Source organism: Lytechinus pictus, chromosome 18 (assembly GCF_037042905.1).
Source record: "Lytechinus pictus isolate F3 Inbred chromosome 18, Lp3.0, whole genome shotgun sequence".
In the NCBI taxonomy this organism is placed as follows: Eukaryota; Metazoa; Echinodermata; class Echinoidea; order Temnopleuroida; family Toxopneustidae; genus Lytechinus; species Lytechinus pictus.
The window spans coordinates 13,862,779-13,882,161 of record NC_087262.1 but is presented as its reverse complement, the minus strand read 5'-3'; the positions used below and the strand labels follow the sequence as shown (position 1 = coordinate 13,882,161).

The window sequence follows — 19,383 nt, the reverse complement described above, 5'->3', positions numbered from 1 at the left end:
ATAGTATTCAGCCAGTACCCCCTCCCCCCTTTCCTTCCCCTACCCCTCCTCAACCCACTAAACAGACATAGAAGAAACTTCAATAATCAAAACAAGGTTAATTTATTCTCTATCCCTTTCTTTCTACCTCCAAACATTTTTCAGGGGGGGGGGGGGGGCATCACATGACACTGCAATTTATTAAACTAAATAGTATAATTTTAATTAGAGCAAATAATATATTGTCTTCATAATTGGTGCTATTCATTTTACATTATAGCATTCTAAAAAATTATGTTTCATAGTAATATTTGAGGAAATCAACATATTAAGATAAAGAAAGCATTGTATCCTGTGCTATTGAGTTGGTGCAGATCAGTTGATGCTAAATACAAACTAAATGAATTTCAAAATAATTTATCATCTTATAAATCATATAGCCATAAAACTTATATTGAGTAGGATCATACAATTATACATATTTATTTACAGTTTTATTTCCTTAATGCATGGTACAGTACTTTAAATTATGATTGATTGTAAACAACTTTCTCAAAGTTTTTTTTTCATTAGGCAACTTATTAAAACAAAGGTTCATTAAAAAATCTTTTGGGCAATTCCTAAAATAGTCAACCTTTTTGTACATTCAACCCCCGGGGGGGCCACTTACATTGACGAGTGGATACCATGCGCGACCAAAAAAACACGTAAAAAGGATATCTTTTTCAAGATAGGACACGTTACGTACGTAACGTGATAAGGGTGTCAAAAACACAAAAATAAGGGAAAAAGGGTATCTATTTCGCGAGGAAAAATACGTGTTTAGGGTTAAATTTGCGGAGATGATAAAACAAAATTAAAATGTTGTATGAAGGATGTCCTTTTTGCCCCAAAACTACGTGTTTAGAGTCCGATTTGCGCGAGGTGAGGAAGGTGGGGCCGTACTAAACCAAATGGGGTGTATAAAAGGCAAAACCGAGGACAGATCGACGGACCCGTGACACAACAATAAAATATCGCTGTACTTGTTTAGGGGTTCATTTCAGGGAATACTTACCAAGAGTATCGTTTCGTTTCCAATACTCGTTAAGGGTAGGGTTTCAGACGCCAATACTTGTTAAGGGGTGCATTTTCAGAATAAGGAAAATACGTGTTTAGGGTGCTTTTCGAGACCCCATGGTCGCGCATGGTATCCACTCGTCAATGGAAGTGGCCCCCCCGGTATTCAACCCCCATTTTTCTCTCAAGTTTTACTTCACTTCATAAACTGACCAAGCCATGGTCCTTTGAAAATATTACAGATTATAAAAAAAAAACAGAAATTAGAGACAGAAAATTTCATGAAGGACTCACATACATGGGGTCGGATGTACCTATTTAATGGAATTGCCCCCTTTTTATATCAGCTTTGCTGAACCTGTGATTCACATCAGGGAAGTATGTAACAAGCAAACAGTCTGTGATTTTCACTATTTGTTATAAGCTACTAAAATCCTAGCCTCTGATTGGCTGAGAGTAGATACGTCCAAATAAATTTGAATTAAAAATAAATGGATACCTGTGTTTTGTCATGTCACAGAACCCTGAAAGCAACATCATGGTTTCAGAAAATTCACTATTACACGGAGTATCACTCAAAATTTGTACTACAGTATGGGTAATATATCTAGAAAAGTGATTAAGAAAGGGAAACAAATATAAAAGGTAGATTCTTGTTCAAAAGGATCAATAACAATATTTTCATTTCTCATAAAATGTATCAATGTTGAAGTCAAAGTGTGAGCATGAGGCTAAAATCTGGTGAAACATTCCCTAGAGTTTAGCTTCAAACATGCTGAGTATAAAAGGTTGTCAGCCAAATAGTTTCTACAAGAGGGAACTTTGGTCAGCCCAATCAGAAGGCCGTTTGCTTCATACGGTCGGCCCAGTATTTGACATCCCAGACAAAGCGAGGTTTCATACGTTAATGTCGTCGCCATCTTGACATCTGACGTCTGATGTCGCTTGTGAGGGAAGTTGCAAAGCAGAATCCAAAAATCTAATGACGGGGAGAAAAGAATGGATAATGATATCAAAAACAAAAGTTGTATTCATAATACATGCCTTATGGCATATCAATCATGGCATTTAAACTGTGTCCCTGATTAAACAAAAATTAGAAATCACACTAAAATGTTAACTGAAGAATGTTTAACGATGGGTCAACAAGACTACAAGAAATTTATTAAATAACAAAGGATGTATTAGAATGGATTCAAATTTGATGGCGAATATAAGGCTCCTATAAGCATGATGGCATGAACTTAAATTGATAGCGTGGGCATTTTTCTTCCCCATCGTCTCCTCAACAGAGATTTCATAATAAAATCTCTATCAAGCAGGCATATTTTAAAGAAAGGGTAACACAAAAAAATGAATAAATTTCAAAATGTAGATTTTCCGTTAATAATGAGCTTTAAAAATGATTACATTTTACTCAGACTTGACAAAAATATTGTGAAACAGTTGCTGGAAATGAGCTACAAAATGGCAATACTGTGAACAATTGTTTAAAACGAGATGCAAAGTGGATAAATCTTGCCCATTCCGAATAAACCCTTGTGAAACCCCAGAGGAAATCACCAACTTCATGATAAAGAATAGAGGCCAGGTATCAAGGGAAATTTACCTTGCAGTGAAGAGATGCAAAGATGCAAGATTGAAGATCTTCTTCCAAATACTTAGCACATTGTTCATGCAAGGCAGATAAAATAAGCAATAATTCTGGGGCATGCAGGAACACTTTGCAAAGAAACTCATCTGTAAATCTGAGTCCACTCTCATTGGGAGATTAATTACAGGAATTTAACAAAGAATATAAATGAAATGCTAATGAGCCATCCCTTTCTTTCTACAAGGATCTTGTATCCTTAACATTTTTTACCCATTTTCCTATGCAATTTGGTCATGGCATTGAGATTTCAAACTATTCTTGCTCATCTATGCGTGATCTCTTCATATCATAGTATAATCATGTTGGTATCAAAATGAAAATGAAATATTGAATTTCATGCCAATGTATATTAAATACCATAAATCATTTTTCCTCTGATAGAAAAGTGTGTTACGAATCCCAGTTTTCCTTTTTTGAGGGTATTTTTTTATGCAAATGTATATTAAACACCATAAATGATTTCAACTGTGTTAGAAAAAATAGTGGAGAGTCCCAGTTTCTTTTTTATGGGACACACTGTATAGGCTTGCAAATGCTTCGCGCCTCACCTGTACAAGTAGTATGGCACCAGCACCGACTGCTACCACGACAAGATTGGTGGAAAGCCACGCCTTCAGGGCAGAGATACAACCCTGTTCATAGATCTTCTCTGATACGCTGTTACGCTAGAGGGATAACAATCAAATCAAGAGATACAGATTAGAGGGATACATGAATAATTATAATAATAATAAAATTAACGATAATAATAATGAAATGCATAAAGCACTCATATCCACTCTGATGAGGGCTAGAGGAGCCAATTCTCATTATTATTCTGAAAAAATTATCATTATTATTATGAAAAAATAAATTGGGTTTTTAAAATTTCCCTTTTGCAAGAATCATGATTAACCTCAACCAAGTGATTATTTTCCACATAATGGGTCAGAAATACAACACTTTCCACTTCACATATATGTACCAATGGGTACTCTCTAAAAGCAGTTCCAAGATGTGAAAATAAAGTATCACCAGCCGAGTTTACGAAACCTAAACAAGATTTGTCACATTAGACTTTGGTTTACAAGGTACATGGCTATACATTTATTCATGAATGTCAAAGAAGCCTGAGCATCAAATTGTCTTCCCTCATCTTTATTCTGTGCATTCCCTAAACTGCATAGTGAGTGAGTGCAATAAAAAGTACTTTAATTGGTCCAGTACCACAAAAGCTAAGCACCTGCTTGCACAACTGATTTCAATGATCTACTATCAGTTGCTAGGCTTTGTGTTTGTGAATCCTTGGGGAGCATTTCATAGAACAAGCAGTTAATTTTTACTGACAACTGTTATAAGCTACCAAAATCCTTGCATCTGATTGGCTCAGAGCACATTTGCCAGTAGTCCAGTTTGGCCCCTAGTGAAAGGGAAGCTATACTTTCGTCAATAGAGGGAGACTCACACAAGTTACATTACCCCCCCCCCTGATTATGTGACTTGGGGACCTCTCCCTCTACAGATGAAAGCATAGCTTCCCTCACAAGGATCCACACTGGATAGTTTGGCAGTGAAAATCACCATACTCCCTCAGTTGAATCTAAACCCTGCGGTAGGAAGAGCTTCTGACCATATATATCCCTGCAAGGATTTGCAATCAATTGCACATTTGAAACAACCATTTTGAATGGATCTCAATCAGGCTTCTGATCAAAATACACATGGATTAATGAGCTCATTAGGTCTTTGCCATTTTATAATCAATTGCATAACCTTGTGATACAGGGCAAAAACATGTTAAATCTATTGGATCTTGAAGTGGGTTGTTTACAAATATCCTTGATGAATGCTGCCCTCTATGGCTGTATACCAGAGAGGTATGATAGTGCTTACCTGATCCGGTGATCTTACATTATAGCCACACTGCGTATTAACAACATCAGTAGTATCCTAATACAGAGAAAGAGAAAAGAGGAAAAAGCAATTACCAAAATTATTTTTAAACAAGTGGAATGCCTCTGGCCGTCTCACCTGCATCACGCGATTCAATATAGCAGCAGTGCTGATTTTGAAAACTACTATAACTCGCACAAGATGTTCAGTGATACTTGGTTACTCTTATTTCCACGTTTTATGAACTAGACCAATACACTTATAGAGATATGATGGCAATTCAACAAATACCCCCAACGTGGCCAAAGTTCTTTGACCTTACATGACCTTTGACCTTGATCATGTGACCTGAAACTCGCACAGGATGTTCAGTGATACTTGATTACTATTATGTCCAAGTTTCATGAATCAGATCCATAAACTTTCAAAGTTATGATGGTAATTCAACAGATACCCCCAATTCGGCCAAAGTTCATTGACCCTAAATGACCTTTGACCTTGGTCATGTGACGTGAAACTCATGCAGGATGTTCAGTGATACTTGATTAACCTTATGTATAAGTTTCATGAACTAGGTCCATATATTTTCTAAGTTATGATGACATTTCAAAAACTTAACCTTAGGTTAAGATTTTGATGTTGATTCCCCCAACATGGTCTAAGTTCATTGACCCTAAATGACCTTTGACCTTGGTCATGTGACATGAAACTCAGGCAGGATGTTCAGTAATACTTGATTAACCTTATGGCCAAGTTTCATGAAATAGGTCCATATACTTTCTAAGTTATGCTGTCATTTCAAAAACTTAACCTCAGGTTAAGATTTGGTGTTGACGCCGCCGCCGCCGTCGCCGTCGGAAAAGCGGCGCCTATAGTCTCACTCTGCTATGCAGGTGAGACAAAAAAACTATTTTTTGATGCAAGAATAAGCTATATTTATTATTTAATATCATTTATTCAGTCATTCATTTTTCTTTATTCATTCAGTTCATAAGCACACATAATGATATCATTCGAAGGTCCAAGGACCAAAACTGAACATGTTTACAAATATTACATTATAATCGAACATGAAAGTAAAAAGGCATTTTGTGATTTCATTCAAGATTCTTTTGGTTACTTATAAGGATGCTCCACAGTAAAAATAAAGTCCATTTCATTTTCACCAAACTTGGAACAGAGTTACTTTAATACCAGTGTAGGTAAAGTATGCAACCCCCCCCCCCCCCCAAACATATATTCAGGTTGATGTGCTTATATTCATAGTTCTCAAAATTTGTTTTCACACCATCCATGCAAAAATTTGTCGTAATTTTGACAAGTACCTACACATGTACAGGCGTTTTCATCAGAGATACTAGTACACTGCTTTCACACATCCAAAATACATGGCAATTTTTTGTTGGGAGGGTGCAAAAGGACCTGAAGAAGAAGGAATTTGTTGATACTTACAGCAGGATCTGGCACACAGCAAGAGAAAGGTACTCCACAAGCCTCTGGGTTGTACCGGCCGACCACTGTCGTGCAGTTGAAGTAGATGTTCAGGTCCCAGTCATCAAAGCCGTTAACACCGCAACATTTCAACTATTCGGATGCAAGGAGAAATTATTCATTATAACATAACGTAACATCCATCATAATAGAAAATCAATGCAACTGGTTGGTTAAATGCGTATCATGTGATTGAATTTACATGAAATTTGTTTGATAAACACTTTCTAGTATCCATTCTCATGATAATTTAATTGAAAATATATTTTGTCCCTTATGTATTTATATTTGTTTTGATTATCATACAGTTGAAATGTCTTTTTTCAGAGACTATCCCTTAAACGGCTTCTTTTGGCTTTATTGTAAGTCCTTCTATTGCATTTCTTGTTCTTTATTTTTTATACAGACCAAATTGTTCTAATTTCTATTCATCGATTTTTTCTTTCTTTCACATACGTTTTTTTCCCAGTTGTCTACAACTGATGAATGTACATGTATCTACTCCTTGTTTTTAGAGATGAAATGAATCAATGAACTGAGATGAACTGGAAAGCTATTTCATCATGACTTTTAATGCAACTTAAAGTATCATGACTTCATGGATATCTGGGGAATGCTTCATCAACATTTTTGTCCGGCAAGACCACTTTCCCTGATTTTCATTGGCTGAGAAGCACTGTTACTATGGTAACTGTTGGATAAAAGTGGACTTGACAGAAAAAAACGTCTGACAAATCTTTTCATGAACGACTCCCTTGGATTTCTGCTCATTACATTAACTTCACTGTATGTCTATGGCACAAATAAAATTTTACATCCTACTTACCCCTTTCTGGAACCCATCAATAATATCTTGAAAATCAGGGTTGTCTCTGTAGTTTACAATGGCTACATCATCTATCTTTTCTGTTACAAATGTCTCAATCTGTAAAATAAAAAGAAAATGAACAGGAAAATGAATTGGTGACATTCTTTTTCAACAAAGGATGCCTTAAATGAGTTTCACATAAAAGAGGTCTGCTTTATAATACGAGCAAGTAAATCTAATATCGTGAACAAAGAATGGTCAAAATGAGAAAGATTGAATTGAGCAACTTCAATTCAAGCAAAGCCTTGTAACAGATAAAAAAAGTTAGAGCATTTAAAGAGGGGGGGTGGTTAGAATAACAATGAATTGGAATTCGTGGAAATTCATAAGGTGTGCTATATTTCCCTAATCATTTGGAGTTCAAATAACAAGAAATATTACAAGTATCATGTTCCCTACATTCTTTTTCTTGGAGACTCTTTCACCTTTCACCATCAGATGGCAGTATTTACTTTTGGAAAAACTGTGGGGTTGATGACAAAACCCTGACAGTGCTCTCTCCCTCTCTCTTTCTCTCTCTCTCTAAAATAAATAAATAAATAAATAAAGGAAGAAGAATGGGCTCAAAGTTTTATTGTGGTTTGCTGGATTCAGTCTGCGACCTGTGAATAAGATGGTCAGAGGAATGAAACCCATCACAGCACTTGCATCCTTTGAAAAGGATGGTAATCTTTATACTCACCGTCAGGGAGTAATTACATTTCTAAGGGACTACTTTTTAAATCATCTGATGCCCTGAGGGAGACACTGCTAAATTCTCATAATAGAACTCGAGAAAAGAGGAAAGACAGGTATTACAAAAATCTGTGAAGGCCAGAAATCATTTCCCTTTTTATTTTATTTTATGAGACAATGTGACTAATTTTTTAGGTGCTTGTCCAACTTTTTGACAATCTTTTGATGAATTAGGAGTGATAACCACTTTTTTTGTGGGGGGTGTAAAAAAAAATTCTGCCCCACCTCCCCTTCTAAATTACTGTGTCCTTTAAAAAAATCTATTTAGAAATGTCTAAAGATGAATGGATCAGCTGGGAGCAACTGTCGATGCAATCATATTTGAAAATTTTCTGGTCAAATTTCATTAAAACAGTCATTTCTGACTGGGATTTTTTTTGGAAAAAATATGACTTGACGTACATGTATGAGCTAAACCCAGCTGACTAAATAAGGTAGTTATTTAAAAAACTCTTTAGCTTTTAGAATGTGCATGGATCTGCCTCTGCATTGTTTGAACTTGAAGATTCAAGCTGTTTCCAAACATACATGTACACTGTACAATATCAAGGACAAAGCAGTTACATGTTGTCTTCATCCGATAGCACAAAATTCCCCTGACTCCATGCAGCTTCGGAAAACATTTCCTAATAAAACCCAAAACGTCTTGGCATTAAACCAAGAATGGTTGAACTTGATGTAAAAACAAGATAAACTTTGTTCAGCAGGGTTGATTTAAAGGCAATTAAAATATGAACACATATTTGTATTAATACTCAATAATGCATATTAATTAGATAAAGTTATGATATACTGCCCAGATAAAATGAGTCACATAATATTGTGTACTGATTCAGTGACATATCTGACAAACTTTGTCTGGGCCAATTTAACTACTATTTTTGAAAAGATGTACTTAGGCTGCGTTTATGCGACCTCAATCCAGAATCATGATTTGAATCATGATTTGAATCATGATTCAAAACACAAACATGAATCACGATATCACAGAATCAGCGTTTAGACGACCTTCATTCCAATGCCGTTTCTCCTCAGATTCGGGCCAATCCAGTGCGCATCACTAGTGCGCAGTTTGACAGAGGAAGTTTTTCGCACGTGTTTCGGCTCTCGAAAAATCTTTTGCTTCCAGAATTCAGTCTATACCTAATTTTGTTTAATTCTATCATATAGGGTCCATATGCTTCTATTCATCTTGTTAGTTTATCCAAAATGGTGTTCGGAAGTGAATTTCAGCGTAGATCCAATTTAATATTGACACTCTATACTCAACAACAACTGAGATCATTGTCTGTCCAGTTAATTAATTTACTAGAACTTGAAGTTGAAGACATGACCAAAAAATGAAAAGTAGTGGACGATGCGATGACCAACACAGAACTTGAACATGACAAGAAATGCATGCAGAGTAATCATGTACATACAATGAGCATATAGAGAGCCTTGAGCTTGGCAAGAGTCAAACCGAAAGTAGCCCGACACAGTGAGGTCATATAATCATGATTCAAATCACGATATCGTTTATTCGAAAATTTTCGTACGTGATTCTGCAGAAACGTCTTTCCAAACGCCCCTTTTTTCGTGTTTCATGTTTGTGATTCTAATCATGATTATATTCAATTTCGACTAAACGCAATCGTGATTCTGCAGAATCATGATTTGAATCATGATTCAGATCATGATTCTAGGGTGAAAAAGTGGCGGATAAACGCACCCTTAGTTGACAAGTTCTGATGAGATGACAGAAATAAGGAAACCTGTAAGGCAACACTCTGTGTCCCCTCCCTAGTGGACCACACCTAAAGTGTTAAAATTACACCTTGAGAATGAACATAACACCAAAGAGTGTTAAAGCACAAAAAATGTGTTGTAATGACACACATAGGTGTTGAACATCAAAATTTTAACACCATAGTATAAAAAAATGACTGGTGTGGTGTAGTAAGTGGTGTGTACAATCAACCTCACAGTTTTTGCTGTGAATTGATCCAAGTAGCTTTCTTGTAACATCACCATTCAATTTTTTTTAGGTATTATGTATTTTTATGTAACATTTTTTTATGCAACATGTATATTTTTTCATGTAACACACAGTTTTATCAATGTTCTCTGTAATTGAAGTGCAATGAATTTTTTGGTATATTTTGATTGTTTTTGTGATGAATAATAAGTGCAAAGATAAAAGAAAAACACATCACCATTTACATGTACATGTAACTTTGACTTTTGCAATTTTATACTGCTGCACTATGAAGTAAGAAAAAAAAAGGTGAAGACTATTTTGAATGTAATGATGCAACTTATGTTGCTGGGCCCACACTATTCTGATTGAGAGTATCTGAGGGTGAATTAATGAAAGGGGTATCATTGGCTAGTCAATCGCTTTCCAATACATTTCACATCACCTTCCACCCCGCAAAATTGGCCACACGAAGAACCAAATGATGGTAATTTACTGATTAAGTTTATATCTCCAGCATTCCAACAGCCCGGCCAGCTGTTGGAAAGATTTTCTACTCGGGCACATACGAGCAAAATACTGGCACATGTACATGTAGCTGCCAGAGTTTTAAGAATGCCTGACACTGCAGTGACCTTTCACTAGTTCAACTTGGAAAGAAAAATTAGAGGGGAAAACAAGAAAGATTCAATTTCCTCCTGTTTCTTTACAGTGATGTGAGTCATTAATTGTGGCATTTGAAGACTTTAAAAGAGATATATTTGAGTTATAAAGCGATAACATTGGATCATATGACATGAATTATAGACTAGTGTAATCTCTTAATAATCGTTGATTGGTTTCGTTTGGGAATATTTTGCAGGAAGTAATCATGAGCTTCCAACTACCATAAACTATAAACACAACTTTGAAGAGGAATACACCTATACCATGTACATGTAGTAATAAGTGTTTGGGTTTGACCGTTAAAAAAAAGGAAATTTTATTGAAAAATATAGGGCCTATTGGGTTTAGGTATAAAGCAAGTGAGATATGCAAATTAATTGAAAATTAATCCCTTACCCCAAACAAAACCCAGATAGGTTCTAGGGCCTATATGTACATACATGTACTTTCTGTGTAGTCTTAATCTGTCTTTTGATTTGTATCACCAAGCCCTGTTTGCATGAATGCTGATTTTTTTTTATATGAATCTAATTCTAAACAGTATCAGGCACTTTTCTTTGATTTTGTCAATTTACATGCCTGAATAACTCATTAATATTTGGGGAAAAAATATATATATATCCTGTTTTATCATCAAGTATTTGTCCATGGTGCCATGACTCATTGCATTTCCACTGGAAATCGACAACATTGGTTTTTTAAGGTCAAACTCTACTTTAAACCGTACATGTACAATGAAAACAATGCAAAGCCAACAAACCAAAATACATACACAAAGTCAGCATGATTTCCTTTTGCGCCCACTGCAATTTATGTTGAGAATGTTTCAGAGGGCTACATGTACAAATGATATCGAATTTGTGCAAATTTCCAATGGGGAAAAGTTATGTTTTCTCAAAATTTGAATGTTAAAAACATTCCCATATCTCTATTTAAAACTAGAAAAAAATATTTCACACAAAATAGATTCAGTCTGTTTCAGGAAAAAAAGAAATTTCATTAAAGACTGACTGCTACAACTCTTCAGACAAATGTCAATGTTACATAATACAATGAAGTGATATGATATGAATTTTGTTGATGTAAAAACTTGTATCTTTTGATATTTTTATGGACAATAAAGTACCTCAATTGAGGATAAATAGAAAAAAATATATAATACAATGACACAATATCAGCACTAAATATTTCTGTAGCTATAGACTCGAGAACTGAGCAAGATTGAGAAGGAACTCGCGACAAACATGGGCATATCAGATCTGAATTTGTTGATGAAGCACATAAAAAACTAAGATCAACATGAGAGTGCATTATTATTATATGCACACTAGAACCATGTGATATACAGTGAGTCACTCCCTCGCTCATCCGAGCCGGCGCTTACGTACAAGATTTGACTCCTTTACACTTTATCTCTGCATGTGCCCCGTTTTCTGACGTTTTCACCCAAAGTTCCTTTCCGGCTTTTTTAAAGAGGTACGTAGTAGTACCTGCCTGGACTTAGCTTCGTCTATCTAATGAGGACCTAGATTTTTATTTCATTTGACTGTCTGGGGGTACCATCACCTCGGCACAGCATATAGAATCTATACATTAAAATCAATCTACTCCAATTATCATAAATGTACAGTACCTTATATCAGAGGGCATGCAGTTGATCAAATTTCTACCTTTTTTTTAATTGTCAAAAACACCTGTATCTTGTAATTTTTAGTTTAATATGTCAATTTCTTTTTATTTTATTCAATTGTTTGGGGATACATGCACAACTCATAACTCTGAAAGGAAATAACACAACACTAATGATATGCAAATTAATGGGGTTTAAACATCAATGTCATTTCAATTTAAATAGTAGCGAGAACTCTTAAAGCAAAAATGTAGGAGAAGGTGCGTAGTGTGACAGCTGGATAAAATTTAGATAGGGAAGTGAAAGTGGTTTAATTATTTGGATTAATGGGCCTCAATCTGATAGATAGAGCTAAAAATTAATGCATCAAGAACAACACCACACCAGTCCATATCCTCAGGTGTTAAGAATGCACTATGCATTTTAAACACAGCATCAAATAGAGTGATAACACCAAAGACAATGTGTTACAATAACACCAATGGGTGTTGAACTGACACCAAGAATTTAACACTGGTGTTAACTGTTTGGTGTGGTATTCTCTTCTCCTCTGTATATAGCATTGGTGCTGGTGTAGTTTGCACAGCACTGTTTTAGAACTGTATCACAAAAGAAACTGTAGTGTTTGGTATACATACATGTACCACACCAGTCACTTCACTCTGGTGTTTAAAGTGTTAGTTCATCATGTATGGGTGTACTTAAAACACCTTTGGATATTACTCTTACACTCTTTAGTGTTGTGTTCAATCTCTAGGATGTAATTGTTACACCTGAGGGTGTGGTCCTCTCGGGACATCAAGTGCTATCAGTTTTAACACCCTAGTTTTTAGAGTGTACATGTATGATTAAACTCAAGTGTAAAATGATTTGTATGGTCATCTGTAAACACTGGTGTAGTTTTAACATTCAATTATCACATCATTTCATAAAATGACATGGTGTACATTGTAGATTTGACACTTGTCAGTCCTTTGTTTTGTCCCTGCCCATCGAGGTGACTGCCTTCTGATTCAGATATGATCCTAAGCCTACGCAAAAGCTCCTCGGGATGACGTCAAAACCTCGTCATACAACTTCCTCCCTTAAACCCATCAAGGAAAAGTCCAAACTACATGTACATGGAGAACCTTATATACAAATATCTTTAGAACCTCTTTGTTCAAAGTCATCTACATACATTGCACACAATGAAATAAATTTCTTTTTTATGATGGATGTCTTTCGATTCAAATGTAAAAACTGTACTGAATGGTTTTAACAATCCCTGGTGAAACAGTAAAAGATTTTATATGTACCTTTAAACGACAACATTTAAAATGAAATTTTTGACATCAAATGAAACTCTAAACATTATTAATTTTATATAACTTTCTGATTTTTCATCCAATTTGCATCAAAATTTTCAGTACCATGTTTTCTTGGTATTTCTCTATTCATGATAAAAAATCATTGTTTTGTGAACTTTACCTATAAAAGCTGTAATGAAAATAAAACTATCTTTCTGTCCTTCTATGAACTTCTTTATACGTCATCATAATGAAACTGTAAATATATCAGTGGTATCATGTGTCAAATAGTAAAGCTTCCCAGTTCCTTTTTGCCTTTAATTTTTTGTGTATCATACTATACAGTGTACATGTACATGTATGAAGATTTGAGGGTTTTGTTTATTTTTGTTGTTGTAGTCAGATCCTCAACAATAATTACAGAGTATAGGATGGCACTCTTTCCTGAAACTCTTAAAGCCTATTGTAAGTTTTGGTAAATATTCCCCCAAAAGAGCATCATCACCATTCCACTTCAAAGTGCCTTATTTGTGGTTTTAGGTTGAGAAAATCAAATAAAATGTTGAACAAATGTTGCAATTTTGTATACCAGTAAAAATTCATTTTGGTAGGGTGCCCCTTCTCAGGCATGGAATAGGCTGAAAATGTTTCAAGATAAAATCTTGGGTGAAGCTTCATTATCCAATTACTAAATTTGTATTAAAGATAAGTGCTCAAAGGGGCCAAAGGGGGCCGTTATAAAGATGTGCCCAAAAAGAACACATTATCCCTCTATTTACCACAGAAACTAAAGTCATGTTGTCATTATACTTTCTAAAACTAGTTAACTGGAAACCAATTCAGGAAACCAGTTTGGAAGATCGCTTTGTTAGTGTTCCCATCTTGGTTTTCAAAACCACTTTCAATTGCTATGGGAATGCCCTTTAGTGGGGGTGACATGTTTCGCGCAAAATTTGAAACTGCAGCATAGTCATTACTACAAACAGTGTGTGGAGTAGCGCGCTCAAAATGTATGCAGATCGCTTCCTGAAGAACGATTGTGTCCTCAATTACACGAAAACAAGTTTAACAAGGCAAAGCAATCTTGAAAACTACATTGCGAGGTGGTTTCCTGAACTGGTATGGGAGATCATGACCATTTCAACCATTCTCATTACACGTTAAAATACTTTCCAGTAAACTAGTTTTAGGACGGTAATGAGAACAGGGTCTTATATGTAGCAGGCCTGATATGTAGGCTTCAAGCACTCACTTCTCTCCCGAGTCCCCGCCCTCATTTAAGTCATATTTCACTCTTCAGGTAATGAGATCAGGAGGGACAAGTGAAAGTCAAGATTAACATGTTCAATAAATCTTCCTTGACATTTCATATGATCAGCTCATCTGCAATACAGCCTACCTGGGTTCAAAAGATTATAACAGAAAGGCTCGGGTAAAATGCGGGGGGAAAATTGAAATATATGTGAATCTGTTGAACTTGCTCATTCTCTAGCCTACATGTACAGTGTAAATGTATAATACTGTACACTGTACATGTATTTTGCTAGAGCTGTCATCTTTACGTTAAATTTCATACACTTTCATCTTCTGACTTTCTGTGTTGGTTGTTACTGGTGATGACGACATGATTTCCTTGGCTTCATTTGTTGATTGTATAAAGGAAAAATGAACTGACAACAATATGTATACATTGATATGCTACAATCTGTATGAGGCTGCCCCCCCCCCCCCCAATGAATTGCCCTAAATGTTAATTGATGTTCATGATAATCATCATTTTTTCATAGATGGAAAGAAAAAATAAAGTATGAAATAATTTAATGCCTGATTATTAATTCACACATAAAATGATTCAAAATTCTACATATAATTGTAATTTACTTGGAACCTATCACATGATAATATGAGTACCTCCCCCCCCCCCAAAAAAAAAAAACATACACATAGGGTACCACATTCATGCTTGATTGACCACATCACTCTAAAATGCTTCATAAATTTCTGAGTATTAATCAGCCTCCACCCAACAATTCAATTACCCAATTACTTCATTTTCTCTCTGATCATTCAACAAAACTCATCATAAATAATAGACAAGTCATACGTATGCACTTCAGACTCAGAGACGCCATAAAGTGAAGTGTAGAGATCTAAAGTAAATGTACATACATACAGTAGGCCCAGGATGCACTGCAGAAGACAACATTAGGAATCGCTTTTCAAGAGATCACTTCACCTAGACACTGCAGGGGCTGTGGAACATTTTTTTTCTAAGGGTGCTTAACATGTATGATTATAAAAATCACAATTTGATGGTAATTTTCATGTTTTACTATTTTGACGTGTGGGGGTGAAGCCTCACCCCCCCCCCCCTTTCCGCACTGTGAGAGCAAGGTACAAAAAACATTCTATTTGCTTATTTTCACATCACCCGTATATTTACATGTATATGAATGTAAGTTCACACTTCGCAAGAGCATAAAATTAGTCATTTTCCTTTGCAATGAAATGACAAAGCAGATATTTGTAAGACAATTCAACACAGCTGCAAGGACAATCTCCATGTTCACACACAAAAGATTCCATCTCTTTCAAATAGATTTGAAATGCTTTTTTTTGTCTTTCAAAATAAAACTTTGACAACATTAAATTGACTCAACCACAAACCCAGTTTCTTTAAAAAGATGTATGGGGAAATGCAGTGGTCATAAAATCAGACTCAAAACATGATAGGACGCTGCATAGTGTCCCACAAAATTGAAGCATCAATTCCCATTACAAAGTTCCTCAAAGACATGAAGCCAAATTCCTCTGACTTTTATACCTAATGCTTTTAATATAACTTCTTTTAAAAATTGCCTCAAATTAAGAGTAGAAAAAACAGTGGAATACTAAAAGTCACAATTTCTACATTTCCCCCGACATCATTATCCACACTCTTTCTTTCCAATGTTGGTTGGGGTTTTAAAGTATTTCTCAGCAGTGTATTATACTCATCCAAACCACAATATTACGTGCAAGCAAGCCAATTCAATGAATTGTTGGTTTTAAAATAATTACAATGTAAACTACATGTATCACCCTTTCCAGTAAAATGATAGGGGAGATTTTTGCAAGGCCTCAGTTGACGTACATGTATATCCTACCAATTTAATGATAAAAATAGAAATACATTGTATTTGTAGCATCTATCAATATACAAAAAAAAAAAGAGTTTATGAACATGGTTTAAATAAATCATTTGAATAATAGACAGAATAATTATAAACAGCTCTTTCTGTATAAATCCATGCATAACAACGGGTGTATATGTGCAAATACAGACAGGAGAAAAACTCATAACTTAATATATTATAAAACAAACTTTTGCTGGGGGCTGAATAAAAGAGCTATTAATTGGTTTGTTTAATTCAATGTTTTTCTAATCTTATATTTGGAGTTGTGTAATATTCACCCTGTTTGCACCCCCAGTCTGCAGGCACAGACCCTGATCGAAACTTTGACCAACAAGTGGGTCTCCACTGGAAGACTTACACAAACTAGCTGGTGAGAGGGCCTTCAGTACACAAGGCATTATAGACTGCACATTCAGACCCTGAACTCGAGTGAAGGGCTTGTACAGCAGAATACCCCCCCCCCCCCATCTTGAATAAAAATATGATATCATCTTTCTTTTATTACTTTACGTTATTCTGACACCAATCATGAACAAGCAGGTGAACGATTTTTGTTGTGTGAACACACGATGAGGCACATGAAAGATGCATATCTCTATGTAATCTACAATTCATATTTCCTAAAGCTCTAAAAATGGCCATAGAAAAAGGGAGAACTATAGTCCCTTTTTGCTCGCTCACTCTACTTCACACGGTGAAGGGAAAATCAAACTTCCTGAAATAATGAAAACTACCTTTCAACTTCCTGCAAAGGTAGTATGCTAAAAAAAAAGTCAAGAGGGTATTTTTGACTATGCTCCAAAACTGGGAATCTAATTCTGGCAAGGCTGACACTGAACTTTTATTTCATGAATCTGTTCTGCTTTACTTTTATTAGATTAATGAATGAATTAAGATATGAGCTATATGCCTTGGTGAAGTGCCAGATTATAAAATCAAGAAGCTGCCATATGCTCCTACCAAGATGAGAAGGAAACTATGTACTTCCATAAACAATGCCTTTAAAACACCAATGTTTTTGTCATCTTGGGGAGTGCCCAATCTCGATTTTTAAACTAAAACAGCAATAATGAATCGTGATTGAATTCAGGATCAACATTTCAAAGCTGATTATACGTCAATCGTCTTTAAATACCCCTACTCTCAAATACTAATATCAGCGCAGCTTAGTGCGCAGTTTGACCCATCATAACAAGGGTCAACTCTGGTGCACATTTTTTCAAAGTAATGTGCAATCTGCGACTGCAAGAGCAAATTTAAAGATGTTTGAAAACACAAGTGCGTTTATCATCACATTTTGCTACATTAGCGATGCTGAAGGTTATAATATTCACAGCTGCTCATATTTCGAAAAGCACCTTTTTTGGCTTTTAAATAATTCTTCCGAGTTGACATCTGAAATATGTTTACTTTTACGACCGGGAATGGGAGACAATAAACACAGACTAATAGAACTTTCGCTTTATATCTGCATTGTGTAATTATGTTTTACAGTAGGCCACCATCATGAAACATGTTGCTGTTCTAAAATCGACAATGCATACACCTTTGATCTACAAGACTATCCACCCCACCACCAAATAAAATTATACAACTGCATACCCAAACATTTGGGAAATTTAGTACATGTACTTCCTGAAAAAGAAAAAAATTATCAGAAGGAAGATGGCAGAAGTCTACGCCTTTCATGAATTTGTGGATGCGGATCATATTAGGACTGGATATGGATTATTCCTACGCTCTTAAAACACCAAGTAAACTTTTACCAAATATTGGGTAGAAAGGTAACATGCATGTTTGCTGGGTATTTTTTTTAACCCCATATTTGGCTATTTCAACGCAACATTGCGTAAAATTTACCCAACCAACATGCATGTTCCCATTTTACCCAATATTGGGTAAACCTTAATAGAGTGTAAGGTCAAGGACCTGAACAATCCGGATTTGAGGGTTGCTTTTTAAAACTGATCCACATTTAATCTCATCTAAAGGGAATCTTCTCAAATAGTGCTGCTTTTGCGGTCGATTATCACTTGTTTCCCATGCGCCGCAGCACTGTGCTGTGTGCACATGATCTGATCGAACTACAAAATCTATGCGCTATATCGATAAATTCATGAACACCATTTTGATCACTTATTAATTGCTAACAGGTTTGATCTTCAGTTGCTTCACAATTTCATTATAGCATGTTGCTTTGATATTCATGATTTTCACGCCATTTTTCATCATTTGACTTTTGTGGGCCTATAAAAAAAAGTAATGTTTTCTGTATTTTGGGACTTTCCACGAATAAAATGAAAAAGGGAAGGACTCACTTGATTTCTGTAGAAATAGATAGCAACTCCTCCTCCAATTTCTAGAAGCAACATTAGACCAAGAACTGTGCTGTACTGTAATGTAAACAAAATAAAAACAAAGAAAACTGGTTATCAATCAGCATCCGAATATCGTGCAATAATTACCTTACATAATAACCTCATCTGAATGATTCAACCGATGCATGCATGCATGCATTCATTCATCTATTCATTCATTCATTCATTCACTCACTCATTTATTAATTCATTTATGCATTCATATATTCGTTGTTGATGTTTTGTTTTATTTTTTTTACAAAAGATTATGTTCTCCAGTTTTGATTTGATTTTGATTAATTTAATCCATTTTCCAGCACAGAATTCAAGAGATTTTGATGTGTGCTACTTTTATAACCACTATGAAATTATAATAAATTTTAGCTGAACAGCAAGATCTCATTTAAATTGAAGAATACTTGAAACAATACTGAGAAAATTATCACTTAATACAATCCCTATTAAAATGAACATGGTATCAAAAGTTTTCAAAACCATGTTTTATTGCATGCACTTTGTCATAGAAGACTATTTCAGAATATTTACTAAAATGACATTATATTCGTGCGACCTAGATGGCAGTTTGGACTTCATCCAATCATAACAAAAAGACAATAATTACATTACAAGGTTAGTGCAGTATGGCACTA

The 19,383-nt window shown here is 35.3% G+C and overlaps 1 protein-coding gene across 1 annotated transcript; it reads right to left on the bottom strand.

Moving 5' to 3' along the window:
- Positions 1 to 1,242: 1,242 nt before the first annotated feature.
- Positions 1,243 to 18,748, bottom strand: LOC129281477 (tetraspanin-14-like). Its single transcript, XM_064113459.1, has 6 exons — positions 18,695 to 18,748; positions 6,882 to 6,980; positions 6,017 to 6,148; positions 4,565 to 4,621; positions 3,241 to 3,357; positions 1,243 to 2,017 (listed from the first exon to the last, which is right to left on the bottom strand). Exons 1-6 carry the CDS (start codon positions 18,746 to 18,748, stop codon positions 1,943 to 1,945), a joined length of 534 nt encoding a protein of 177 aa, XP_063969529.1. The 3' UTR covers positions 1,243 to 1,942.
- Between the last annotated feature and the right edge of the window lie 635 nt (positions 18,749 to 19,383).

What these genes read in the sequence shown, in the direction of transcription:
- LOC129281477 (XM_064113459.1), bottom strand. Translation starts at nt 18,748, where the DNA reads ATGTTGCTTCTAGAAATTGGAGGAGGAGTTGCTATCTATTTCTACAGA. An exon ending in TCTATTTCTACAGAAATCAA is followed by an intron (nt 6,981 to 18,694) that starts GTGAGTCCTTCC and finishes TTTATTTTACAG; the next exon opens with ATTGAGACATTTGTAACAGA. An exon ending in GTGCCATACTACTTGTACAG is followed by an intron (nt 2,018 to 3,240) that starts GTGAGGCGCGAA and finishes CCCCGTCATTAG; the next exon opens with ATTTTTGGATTCTGCTTTGC.